The sequence below is a fragment of the Caretta caretta genome, chromosome 11 (assembly GCF_965140235.1).
Source record: "Caretta caretta isolate rCarCar2 chromosome 11, rCarCar1.hap1, whole genome shotgun sequence".
NCBI classification, from domain to species: domain Eukaryota; kingdom Metazoa; phylum Chordata; order Testudines; family Cheloniidae; genus Caretta; species Caretta caretta.
In genome coordinates this window covers 62,636,463-62,650,511 of record NC_134216.1, presented here as the reverse complement: position 1 = coordinate 62,650,511, position 14,049 = coordinate 62,636,463, and the positions used below count along the sequence as shown (strand labels likewise).

At 45.4% G+C, this 14,049-nt stretch overlaps 1 protein-coding gene across 4 annotated transcripts in view; it reads right to left on the bottom strand.

The window, feature by feature from the left end:
- The window catches only part of NRP2 (neuropilin 2), a 123,321-nt gene that overhangs the window by 67,958 nt on the left and 41,314 nt on the right, over positions 1–14,049 (bottom strand). For all 4 annotated transcript variants that reach the window (XM_048869288.2, XM_048869289.2, XM_048869290.2 and 1 more), the window contains exons 3-7: positions 13,369–13,550; positions 7,309–7,539; positions 6,466–6,621; positions 4,010–4,179; positions 586–741 (exon numbers count right to left, since the gene is read on the bottom strand). In XM_048869288.2, coding sequence (XP_048725245.2) covers positions 586–741; positions 4,010–4,179; positions 6,466–6,621; positions 7,309–7,539; positions 13,369–13,550 — 895 coding nt within the window. The remainder of the gene's footprint in view (positions 1–585; positions 742–4,009; positions 4,180–6,465; positions 6,622–7,308; positions 7,540–13,368; positions 13,551–14,049) is intronic.

Below are 14,049 nucleotides of genomic sequence, written 5' to 3'. Positions count from 1 at the left end.
CACACCTCCAGGAGCTGCGGCTACAGCAGGCACAAGCAGCACTGCCAACTGTGATTGCTACTGCAGATCCCGTATGCCTGACAAACTGAATTGCTCCTCATTATTTATTGTTTGTTTTATTCTCCGGGACACAGCGATCCCCTCTTAGGATTTGTGCCCTTTCATTTCCAGGCCTCAATAACTCCTGAATTGCAGTTTCATGTGGTTTTGTGATTGTTAACCCAGCATGGGGATGGGGCTCCAGCCATAAATGCTCAATGAATCTTGTATGGCAAAATACGGGCTGTGAAAAGCATTTTCTCCTTCATTTGCAGTCAAAGAACATACTGCAGGCTCTCTCCACTGAGCAAGACGCAACAGCAGCCAGGTTTTCTAAGGAACAGTGATCGCTCTATCGATGAGAAAGATCATTTCTGGGGAAGGCCTCCCCACGCAGCCTGTCAGCCCTGACCAGCAGCGTCAGCAAAACAGGCCTTACAAAATAAATCCCTAAATCCATAAAATGTATTCTTGCCTTTCCCCTCCCACTCCTCCACCGCTGGCAAGGCTCCCACGGGTGCAGCTGTTAAGGGACAATGCATTTACCTTATGGTTTTTACCATGCCGGTACATCATCCAGTCCTCACCGTTGGTGCTGACTTCCAGCTTGTAGGAGCGGACATAGTAGCCATTCTGCGTTTCTTTGGAGATGGCACCCTGGGTAGCAATGGCGGTCAACATGGTCAGGAAACGAAGGTCCACCTGATCGGGGGGTGGGGGGCAGTGAGGAGAGAAGGGAAAGGAGGATGAGGAAGAAAATGGTGATTACCATCAGTCCCACGGTGGACTGGACCATCCCCTCATTTTTAAAAACTAAAAGTCAACTGCTCACAGGGTGCAAACCAGCATGGCTCCAGCAGGTGCAGCGCGACTGGAGCTTTGTGGATTTATACCAGCGGAGGATCTAATATCCCATTTGCTTTCATCAGAGCATGTAGACACAGCTGTGGCTTTTACCACTGCCATTACTTGAGTGTTCTGTGCAACAAGGGTCACACTGGTTTGGAAACTCAGCAGTACTGTTCCAGGGCTGATTTTCAGACCACTTAACTGAACATGCCACAGAGAACAAATGTTTCATGCTCTGCCGTTTTCATGCAATTTTATACTTTCAGGGGAAAGAGAGGGGAAAGTACGTTGCAGGTGTCTCTGTCTCTGTTTAAGTATGAAGCAGGCTAAGTGACTGTGTACGAAAGTGTGATTGATCACAAGGGGCAAAATCTTGATGCCCTTTCTCAGTTTGTACTCAGTCTTAAGGAAACTCCCATTGATTTCAATGGGAAAAAAGCAGGGTTTGACCTCAGCAGGAATTCAGCTAGTGTGAGGACTGGGTGAAACTGATTAAGGACTTTGAAGTTTGTCCGTAAATGAAAGTACAAAGTCTCCCCTCAGACCAAACAGGATTGTCACTAAAATTAAACACTTGCTTCCTTTTAAATGGGACAGAAGCCACGGGACAGAGCTTTTCCATGTAAAATAAAGTCATGATGGCCAATTAGCAAGAGCAGCAGTTTTCAATGTTTTTAATGTTTATTTTAGTTATGTGGGTTAAAAAAGGTCACACGATCTGGCTTGGTAGCACTGCCACGAATGAAGATTTAGGGCTTATCTACACTACCCACCGGATCGACAGGCAGTGATCGATCCAGCGGGGGTCGATTTATCGCGTCTAGATAGATGTTGTGAGCACTCTCCCGTCAACTCCGGTACTCCACCAGAACGAGGAGTGCAAGCGGAGTCGACAGGAGAACGTCAGCTGCCAACTTACTGCAGTGAAGACACGGCAGTAAGTAGATCTCAGTACGTCGACTTCAGCTATGCTATTCCCGTAGCTGAAGTTGCGTATCTTAGATCGACCCCACGCAGTAGTGTAGACAAGCCCTTGGACATCTGCTTCAGGCAATGACATTTCAGTACCTTCAGTTCTTAATGCCCATTAACACGCACCATCTCACAGTGATAGAGCCACTCAGAAACACTTTGTGGAGAGACAATGTGTTTCTAACGAAGGGCCTAAAGAAAGACTTTGCTCTGAAATCCCGACCTGAATTTCACACTGACCATGCTCACTACATCTCCAGCACAGTCAGTATTATTCTAGCTGCACATTCCCAACATTTAGTTAAGACTCTGGCCATCAGGGTGGCTGCAGAGTCAATGGTCCTTGTAAGTAGCCAGAGACTGCTCTCTCTCTCTCAGCTCTCTAGAAAGTCCATGGAGGTTCAGGGGGCATAAGGTCAAGTCAGGACTTGTGCAGGAATGTTAATGGGCCAGCAGCAGGGCTGGCTCCTTTCACAAAGGCAGAGTCGTCCTGACTTCCCTAAACAGTAGCTCACCCACCGTGGACTCTCTGCATGTCACAAAGGCAATAAAATATTCCACAAGCCTTATTATGTTCAAGGGTCAGTTTAACAGCAGGACAGTCAATGTGGCTCAAAGCGGGGGAGGGAGGAAAGCTGAAGTTTTGGAGTGCAATGGTGGGGCTTTGCCAACGCTGGCTTTGCGTCCAGCAGAGATGCTTTCTCATAGTGTCGCTCTGCCAGTGCTGGCTACCAGGCCCGCACAGCAGTGCCTGCCAATGCCAGCGTGCCCTTTCAGCACTTGCTCAGAGGACAATGCTGGCTTGGCCTCTAGCGGACCATGCTTTTGACAAAAGTGATCTAGAGGTCAGTTCAATATTGCACACTGCAGCAGCTGCCTGGCAACACAAAACTGTTGCTAAGCCCAGTATTATAGCCGCAATTCCCCATCTCTACAGCACATTAATCATAGAATCATAGACATGTAGGGCTGAAAGGGACCTTGAGAGGTCATCTAGTCCAGCCCCCCCATGACGCAGCAGGACCAGGTAAAACCAAGTAAACCTAGACCATCCCAGCAAGATGTTTGTCTAACCTGTTCTTAAAAACCTCCAAGGGTGGAGGTTTTACAACCTCGTTTGGTAACCTATTCTGGTACTTAATGATCCTTAGAGGTAAAATGTTTTTCCTAATATCTAACCTAAATCTTACTTACTGCAGATTAAGCTGATTACTTCTTGTCCTACCTTCTGCAGACATGGAAAACTATTGATGACAATCCTCTTTATAGCAGCCCTTAACATATTTGAAGACTCTTATCAGGGTCTCCTCTCAGTCTTCTTTTCTGAAGACTAAACAAATCCATTTTTTTAAACCTTTCCTCATAGGTCAGGTTTTCTAAACCTTTTATCGTTTTTGTTGCTCTCCTCTGGACTCTCTCCAGTTTGTCCACATCTTTCTTAAAGTGTGGAGCCCAAAACTGGACACAGTACTGCAGCTGAGTCCTCACCAGTGCTGAGTGGAGCAGGACTATTACCTCCCATATCCTCCATACAACACTCCAGTTAATACGCCACAGAAAGATGATAGACTTTTTCACAACCGTATCACATTGTTGGCTCATATTCAATTTATGATCCACTATAAACCCCAGATCCTTTTAAGCAATACCACTGCCTATCTAGTTATTCCCCATTTTGTAGTTGTGCATTTGATTTTGCCTTCCTAAGTGTAGTACTTTGCACTTGTCTTTATCGAGTTTCAGATTTCAGACCAATTCTCCAATTTATCAGGTAGTTTTAAATTCTAATCCTGTCCTCCAAAACACTTGCTATCCCTCCCAGAAAATTTTATAAGCATACTCTCCACTCCATGATCCAAGTCATTAATGAAAATGTTGACTAGTTCCGGACACAGGACAGACCCTTGTGCATCCCCAGTAGATACATCCTCCCAGTTTGAGAGCAAACCATTGATAATTACTCTTTGAATACAATTCTTCAAGCACTTGTGCCCACCTTATGGTATTTTCATTTAGTCCACATTTCCCTAGTTTGCTTAGTTTGTCATGTGGGACTGTGTCAAATGCCTTAATAAAATCAAGATTTAACATTCATCCTCGATAATTTAGCACTCTATTTCCTCTTCCTGTCACGGGGACCTGTACGAACCTGGAGGAACTCCTTGTTGGAATCCAGGTTGGGGGTCCATCCGTTGTCATCACTGTTGAGCCGGCTCTGCTGTGGGGTCCACCTTCCGTCCGAGTAGGTGGAGGAGGCACTGATCTGTTCATTGGAGATTCTGCCAGATTCCATCCCCAAAGGAATGTTGCACTGGAAGTCTGGAGCAGACACGCGCGCACACACACACAGAGACAAGTTTACAAATTCTGTATCTTTCACTCCCAACTGGAAGTAAGCCATGAACTACTCCCCAGCATCCTAGATCAAACCCATATGTCTGTCACAATGATCGGATTTACACAGAAATATCTGCATACACATGCAATGCAAAAAACTATTCAGCATTAAGCACAGGACTGGCCTTAGGTTTGCAAGACCCTCTGTAAATTAACACATGTGGGGGGCTCAGTCCAGATCCTTTCCCCTCTATAATAAGGTTCTTCCACCTTTGCGCACCCACAACCCTCCCCCTGGCCATACCCTGTTTACAACTCCCCCAATCCCTTTTCAAGATGTGCCAAGCCCTCGCACCTGATTGTGAAGCTCCTTGGCAACTTATAACCTCTTGAAGCCAAGAGGTGAATTCTAGCCAAAGCTGGGAAAGGCAGGAAAGGAATCACTGAGGAATGCACTCTCTGCCATATCCCACAGTTGCCAGAAACAGATGGGAACATACATGAGTGATCAAGAATGGCACTCAGATTTGAAAGATGTCTATGTGTGGGTATGCATTGCCCTTTGGAAAAGTGTGGGTCCATAGGTGGCTGCATGGGGTAGACTGGCTTAAAAGGTCACTACCATTAACACTGAGAAATCTAGAACTCAACTTTTTGAATTTCCTCACTTTTAAGGCTTTTAAATCCACATTAACTCAGCCATGTGTCACATCATGTATATTTTACGGCATATGTTTCCTAACAAACAGTAAGATACATTTCACAAAGAAAACATCAGTAGCAAATACTACATGGGCCAGACCCTAAGCTGGTGTAAACTGATATAGCTCTACTAACGTCCCATATGTTGAACACGGCTGAGTTAACACTGCACTAGAAACTGGGCCAAATTATGCTCTAAGCGGTGCCATTAAAGTCTCAGTTTACACCAGTGTGAGTGAGAGCAGGATTTGATGCAAACATTTTTCATTTTCTGACTTTAGTCCCCTTGATTTTTCAAACTTGACCATCAGCGTGTACATTTAATGTCCTTGTTTTTTAAAGAAGAGAATAAAAAGGGGACAAAAATGGGGGGGGGATAAATTTGAAAAACTGAAGTGCCTTTAACTGAGGCATCCTTAACTCATGCAACCCTAGCTGAGGCATTCCCAACTGAGACATAGCAAATGCAAGACTACTGCACAGAGGCAGCCATAATGCAAATATCCTTAGTACAGCAGCCCCTGACTGTGCATGTCCAATATTCTAAACTGCTCTAGGCCATGGGTTTTCAACTTGGGGACAATAGCCACCCTCCCTTTCTTTCTTTCTTGGGAGGGGAAGGGGGGAAAGCTTGAAACTTCTGAGAGAGGTGTCCTAAAACTATCTTCTGTTGTAACATGGCATCACAGTACAGAAAGGTTTTGACCATCATCTTAGGTGAAGGATGTCACAAAGAAAAATAAAATAAAAATTTCTAACATGTATGTGTTAACTTGCTGAGTTTAAATGTTCACAATTTTGAAAGAACAGAACTTGTTTTTATCAAACCAAATACTTTCGCCTTCCTTAGCAGGGGCTATCAAAACAAGATTAAGTTTGAACTTTCTAGCTTCAGGCATTTTTGAATTAGACAAGTGCAAAATTCCAATTGGCAATTTGGGAAAGTATATTTTGGGAAAACTGTAGTTTTTCCCACTCTATCAATAATATGGCTGCACCAATTTTGCCCAAATTTTCCAAAAATCCTTTGGATCAAGACCAGACATGGAGAGTTTCAGTACAGAAGGAATATGAGAACATTAGGAACAAGTGAAAAGGTGAGACTAAGATGGAAACTGCAATTCATGTGACGTTTCACTCCATATTCTTTATGAAAATATGCAGAGCTGACTTCAGTCTGTGTCTACAGTGTGGTGTGGCCCTACCTTTGTGTGTGTGCTGCAAGAGGCCGGAGAACCTAATTCAGCAAAGCAGGGAGAGGGAACTGATTGAGCAGGGAAGGCTCAGTGAAATCCCAGTACATCAGGTGGCATCCCAGAAGGAAGGGTCCAACTCATCACAATCAGTAACTATAGTTTCCACGCAGAAGCTAAAATATACATAGTTTCATTTCTCTCTGTACAGTTTTCTGAAACACTCTTGAAAACACTCATCCTGGCTCACTCACCCAAATGCTTGCATATACAGACATACTGAATGACGGAAACACTCCCAGAAATTCAATAAAAAGCCCACATGACTGCATGAGTCCCACAAACAGGCCTGACGGTAAAATTTCCAACTTACTTTCCGGGATCTCCTGCTCGACCAAGTAGTAGCGGGCAGAGAAGCCATCTTTAGCCACTGCCAGATCAGTATGGAAGGTAAGCGAGAGAATACCAGTAGCTGAGCGGATCTCAGAAGGTGTCTTAGTGCCGCAGTACCTGCCTATCAAAGGGCCAACTGCAAAAGAAAGAGCAGCAAAGTAGCTCCAGCCTTTTGGTTGGACTCTTTAGTCTTTATCTAACCTGACAAGTCAGCACTACTTTGCAAGAATACACTGGTAATGGATAGCGAGTAATAATCCACCCGACAGAACCAATCAGGATGAAATGAAGGCATTTTTGATTGTTTCGTTTCTATCACTTATATTTTTTACAAGAACAGAGGTAGATCAAGTGTAGTATCAGTTTGTCCACCTCTCCGCATTTCTAGTGCACATCTGTGTGTCCATCTACCTGCATTTCTGATGCATGTACTATAGAACACATCTGATACAGCCTCTGTGGGACAGACGTTATTCTGTACTTGCAAGGAGATGGACTCAGTGATCAATAGATCTTTTTCATCTCTAACGCAAATGATCCAATGATACAATTAGAAAATTAAAGGTGTAGGTTCATCAGTAATATGAAGTCTACACTGACACTCCATGAGGACAAACCCAGTATTGGGAACAGATAGAATTTGCAACATCACCATATTTAACAGCTGAGAAAAGGCCAACAATATTTTGCATTTGTTAGTGCTGCAGAATACCAACGAGTCATGCCCTCTATGGAATTTTTCAGACTCCCTATTACTGCTGGTTAATGGGAGAATAGCCAGGCATAGAGAAAAGCCTTGGTGATACGTCACCCTGGTGCTTACCTTGAGGAATGCCATCCCAGATGTCCAGCCAATCATACTTGCAATCTCCCTCTCCAACCTGCAAGGGGTCATGCTCTAGGTCAAAGGTCAGAAACTGAAGGATGATTTCCATCTTTGGCTTGGCCATGATGGTGAAAGTGCAGTCCAAGTTGTGGGGATACTTATCAGGGAATCCGGGGGACTCAATAGTGCCATTGGGGCTGGTGAAGTTTCTAGAACAGTCTTCAGAGCCTGCAGGGGTAGAACAAGCGGACGTAACTAACAACAACAACAACATGGCTGACATTGACAGCTCTCGCCTCCTTGCGTGCTTGGCAGTGTTCGCTCCGTATCCAGAGCGTTGTCAGGATTTTTGCTGGAAACTTCTTGGGGCACAAGAGCTTTGCAAATTTCATAAAGACAGAGGGTGAGATTGTGAAATAATTCCGACAGGCTTTGGACTGAACATCTCACGTTCACTGTAGACGTGTGTCTAGACTGCTTTGAAAACCTCACCGAGAATCGATAGCTAATCCTGCTGCAAATACTCTGAAAATGGTATTAAGGGAATGGGAAAGCCCAAAAGGTTAGAAGCCCAAGCTGCACTGCACAACGTCATAATGTCAGCATGCCAGCAGTACAGAGGTTATGCTCTGGGGCATGGCCAGCAGTAGTGAGTCAGGCATGAGGAAGAGTTTGCTGTTCTTTTTCACCCCATTCCTACAGTCTACAGATGGGCTCTTGGCACACAGGCTCTTCTTAGCTGGCATTGTGACATGAAGAGTCCAAGATGCACCCATTCTTGTGACATACCATCACCAACAACGGACCTGGACTCACCATGTTCAGGGTCAGCTCAGCAGACTGCAACTGGGCTAATGTAAATAATATACCGGTTCCCCCAACATATTGTGGGGAGGCGGGGGGAGAAATGGGCCTAAGGGGTAAAACACATATATGGCCAGACTAAAGACCTAGCTCTCTTGGGCTACATTTGGGGAACTAATTGAGGGAATCATGACCCACAGTCAGGGAGGGTGACTGACCTAGGTGGGGCAGAGAAAGGTATGGAATCTGGCAGGGTCAAGGAATTGTCTAATTTTTAAAAGAGATCTCCCTGACCTACTGATTTTGTGTCTGTCTGCCTGTCTATCTTAGAACTTAACACTAGCACCCATCACTGCAGTATCTGAACTAAAATTTCTTCTTGAGAGTCATGAGATCTGGGTTATTTTCCCAGCTGTGGCACAGACTTCCTGCAAGGTCTTGGGCAAGTCACATAACCTTTCTGTGCCTCAGTTTCCCCATCAGCAAAATAGGGATACTAATGCTTACCTAGAAACAATGCTGTTGTGAGGCTTACTTCAGTCCTGCATGTAAAGCATTTCAAAACCCTCCCATGGGCAATTGCTAGCAAAGTGTAAATTATCAATGATTCATTATTGCTATTATGTATTTTATTTTCCATCGGAGCGGCAATTAGTAGAGCAACCTCTCTGCAGCATCATCCAAAGCCTAACACCTTAGCTGTAGAGCGTGCACATGGCTGGTCCAGCCTACGTCTCCAGACTGTGGCTGTTGAAAGATTTCGGGGACAGGGAGGACTGGTGTGTGTGTGCGCGCACACGCGCGTGTATGTGAGAGAGATTCTGTTGACAGGAGGAACAGAGCGCTCTTTCTCTCTTATTCAGCTGTCTGCACCAGAAATGTTAGTTATTTCTATTCTCGAGGAAGATTTTCTGATTGCCAACAGGGCAGACAATGTTGCCACTTATTTATTCCTGACCTTGACGCTGGCCTCCCTTGTACCACAGCCAGCTCAAGGTGCCTCAGGGTGGTGGGGGAGAAGAGGAGGTTGTGTCCTATTCATACCATGGCTGCTTTAAAACCACTGCTTTTTAGAGGCTGGACAATTGACAATAGAAATCTCCAGCCTGTGGGCCATCGGAGGGGCAAAGAGGGTGTTACAGAGGCCTTTATCACCATGACTGTAACACAGGATTAACATTCACTAAGGGTTTGACTTTTGTTTTCTAGGGATGTTGCGCTTCTCCTCTATAAACTCACTGCTCTCACTCACCCAGTTCATGCAAGTCTTCTTGGGACTAATTGGAGCCTTGTTATTAAGATCTGCACTAGCCAACGCAAGTTAGGAGAGCAACTTGAGACAACAGCTGGACCACTGTTACTGTAGTACCCCTAGGTGGAGGAACATTGAGAGGAACTTCTTAACGGACTATAGGAGAGCGGCCAGCTTCTCTGGTGTGATAATACAGAGGGAAATACAAGAGGCCAAGCACAAATTGCAAGACAACACAAAGAACAAGAATAAGAATGTATTTACTCCTGATCAAATAAAAAGGCAGCCAGATTTATGAAGAGACTAATACACACTCCAAGCCGAGGAGGAAAGCACAGAAATATTCAATAAACCAGATGTTGACTGTCAGGAAATGTCCTCTAGGGACTGTACAGAAATGTAACTGTGATACTGTTAGATAGCAACGATTTCCTCATTTAGGTTGCTTGCAGCGGTTAGTATCTTTGTCAATAGCTTGACTATAACCAGCAAACAATGACTGGCTTTAAAGGTAACCTGCAAATAATAAATGGAAATCATGTTTACTTCAGCAATATGTGCTAAATGCTCCCACTCACCAGGCTTAGAGAACAATTCAGCACATAAACAACGAAAAGGCAACCACTTAGGGCTTGTCTACACTGGCACTTTGCAGCGCTGCAACTTTCTCGGTCTGGGGTGTGAAAAAACACACCCTGGAGCGACAAAAGTTTTAGTGCTGAAAAGCGTCAGTATAGACAGCACTTTATCGCCAGGAGCCGCGCTCCCGGTAATAAAGCTACCACCCCTCCTTTGGGGTGGTTGTTTTTTCAGAGCAGTGTGGACATACCCTTAAAAACAGTTTGAGTCAAACTGCTCTCACTGTCACGCCCCAGAGGCAGGGATGGCCGGGGCCATAAAGTTCAGATCTATCTCTCCCAAAGTATTTGGTGAGAGGGTGTTGGTTTGGACCCATCTCTCCTGGAAGGCATCAATATCATGGCTATACATGAACTCCTGCATAAAGGGGAGTGGGTCGTTTTTCTTTTCTTGGAATGGTTTTCAAAGTGTGCTTAATTTATTCTTCTTCCATTTTTAATAATAAAAAGGAGCTTTGAAAACTCTACCAGGTAGTAAACATGAGATGTACCTGGCAGCAGAGTTTCCTTGGTATGAGGGGGTGTCATGGGGCCAAACTTTTCAAAAGCGTAATGATTCTGGGGGCCAACCTTGAGACACCCTTAATGAGGCCTGATTTTCACAGGACAGGTCTGCTCAGTATTTTCTGAAATGCAGGCCCTGTTAAGCTGCATCGCTTGCGTTGCGTGCTCAAACTCATTAGGCATGTTTGAAAATTGTGACCTGGATGTCATCTTTTGGGGTGCCGCAGCAAAACTGACCAATACAACACCAGGGGACTTAACCATTAGGAAGCAGCTGTTTATATGCCCAGTGCGTCTCTTAATTGTGTGTGTGTGTGTGTGTGTCACTGACATGGAGTATCTCAATTGGATGCCCTTTAAAGCCAGTGACACTTCACCGGATAAGCACCAGTTCTGACTGAACCGTAGCTCTGATCCATGCCCTATCTGTTTGTCTACAAACAAAAGGCAGGATTTGTTTACCCCGCAGATCTGAGGCCAGAGACCCTCCTACCCCTGAAGATGGTTTCAGGGGACACTGTTCTCTCTAGGTGGGCTGTGTGCACTCTGAGATTGTGTAAACAACTGGCTTCAGTGCCTCCCACTCTCCAGGAACTGAAACCTTGCTTATGTTTTGAATTTTGTCTAGAGTGGTTTCAAGCCAAGAGCCCTCTTCAGGGAGGACAGTGAGCATTTTAACAGCACTCAGTACCAGCAAGGAGGCCTGTACTTGATGAAGTCCCAGCCCGAGGCCTTCTACCTGAAGGGAAGTATATTTGTCTAGGGAATCCAAGCTGAGGGACAGGAATGAGAAGACTCAGCTCCTGCCTTCCTCTTGCTCCTTCTGCCTCTCTGACGCAGCCCCTACTTCCTCTCCCTCGAATGGTCTTTTCCCATGATGTTAGCCCTTTCCTGGTTCGTACTCAATGGACAGAGCGCTTCTCACTCCCTGCCAGCGGCCTCTCGGCACAGCACCACTGCCTGGTTCTGTCAGCTCAGCCTCATCCTGGCCACTGCTGCATACTGGACTACTCCCGGTCCTACTGCTTCATGACATAAAAGTCAGGGCATGGGACTGACAGCAAGGGCAAATGGGACGAGGCACACAGGAAGGACTGGGATAGGACCAAGGGTTACGAGTAGGAAGAGGCAAGACAGCCCCGTTTGAGTCAACTATCTTCCCTCCTGAACAAAGACTCATCCTGATCCCTGCCTCAGCGTCCACTATTCCCTCAGCAAATCCCACGAAAACAGCCAGTCCTGATGGGTTAACTAACCCCTTCAGGATTAGTCAATGTTCTAACCATTACGTGAAACAATGTCATGACCTGGCTGGTGTGTATGTGCACCACTGCCCTCCACTGGATGGAAAAAGAACTGCTCAACTGTGTGCCAGAGGCTTTACATGGCCACCACCTCATAACGATTCTCCATTTTAACAAGTCACCCCAGGAACAGATAGATACACTGACGGATTTTTTTCATCCACCCCCCCCCCTTCTAAATTAAAGTTAGGAAGTCCTGTTTCATTTGTATTCCCATCCCCAGTCAGCCAGTCATCAGCACCCGAGTCTGTATGTCTCTGTGTATTTACAAGCATCTGTCTCTAAATAATATATAACTGTGCTCAAAACCACTAAATACTTATGTGGTGGTATGAAGATTCTGGAAAAGACACAAACAAAGCTGCGCCTATTTTTGATTCTCCAGTATATTCATGTATTTGTTTCATATTCTGCCGATGACGTGACAGTTGTGTGTTTTCTTCCAGTACTCTAGCAATGGAATGTGGGCACAGGGCCTGGTCCTATGACAGATAGCTTCGGGTACCCTTGTACAAAACATACTTATGCCCCTCATGTGCACACAAGCTCTCTCGCTCTCTCTCAAGGCTACTGTACACTAGAAGCGCTACAGCGGTGCAGCTGCACCAACGCTTTACGCCGATGGGAGAGCGCTCTCCCGTCGACGTAATAAAGCCATCTCCGTGAGAGGCGGTAGCTATGTCCATGGGAGAAGCTCTCCCGCCGACTTAGTGCTGTCCACACAGGCGCTTAGGTCAGTGTAACTTACATCGCTCAGGGGAAGGTGGCGGGGAGATGTTATTCACACTCCTGAGCGACATATGTTATACCGACATAAGAGGAAGTATGTACAACCCCTCAATCTCTCTCCTCTCTCACACACACACGCGTGCACACACACAAACACAGAGTTTCATATTTTCTTGAGACAACGTGTTCTCATGCATACAGTTCTGACAAATATTTAGACAGAGATGATATAAAAAGGCCTTTTGAGTAGCTTTTACTTTCTTCCAGAATAGTTTTGTATAAAGCAGAATTATGAATAGTTCCTGTTATACTGAACTCAACAGCCGCCTGTCTGACTCCCTTGCTGACACTGCAGGCAGCAGCCCCTTTAAACGAGCAGTCCACCCGTTACAAAAACCCTTGCCTTCCAGAAAGAGAAAACAGAGCCATTGATCAGTGCTTAAGTTGTATATCCACAGGAACTTTAGAGAGTTCTAAAGGAGGGACAATCTTCACCTTAGCCTTGACTTAACAAGCGCTTACATGCCATGAAGAAAAGATAGAGTGTTTGTAGTTCTGGAATGCAAGAGAATTTAATGAGGAAACCTGCTTTTCATGCCAAGATACGAATCAAAAAGCACTATAACGCACCACTAAAATCTTTACCTTCTTGGAAATATGATGAAACAGACTTGCCAAAAAAATAAAACCCTTTGTACTGAGCACATGCTAAAAACCCTACTGAAAATGTGGCCCACAGGATTTGCTCTGTGATGATCCCAATGTCAACTGCTGGGAAGATAGGTGCTGTAGGACTGCCAGTCCAAAGTCTGCCTTTGACACTGACCTGTCTTGTAGATCTCATAGCGCAAAGAAAAGCCAGCGCCTTGCCGTGCATAATCAGAGGTGAACTTAATGTAGAGAGAGGAGCCTGAGGAGATGATGGTTGGAGGAGCGATGTTCCCACAGTGTTTGCCCAGCAGGTCTGCCGACTCGCTGTCGCCGTCCCGTATCTCGATAAAGTCATATCTGTCCGAGGGAGTGGGAAGGGAGACAGAAGAGACACATGACAAACAGGTTGATGTTACAGAATGTATGGCACAAACACAATGAGTCCTTCTTCCCACCTTATACGTGCCTACATTCTTCACAGAAGCATCTGCCTGGCTGTTTGCTTTGACCATGTCACACCTTGTTTGCATCTCTCCATTTCCACTGCAGTAAGCTCAAGCTACTTGTCTTCACCTTTCAGACCCTTTATGGCTTACACCTGTCCTACCTAGGATCTCTAATCCACTAGACAGATGTAAACTCTCACCTCCACTCTGCCTACGTCACCCTTGATTGCCCATTTGCCAAATTTTCAGACAAGCGATCATCATGCAGTCTCCCATGCTACCACCTATGAAAAGGAGAAGCTCCCTATAAAAATCTTCCAGGACACTATCCTCCTTTACATCTCTTCTTAAAAGGCACTGTCCCACGATGCCTAAAAAACATTTGACAGTTCTTAGACAGCTGGTGTGCT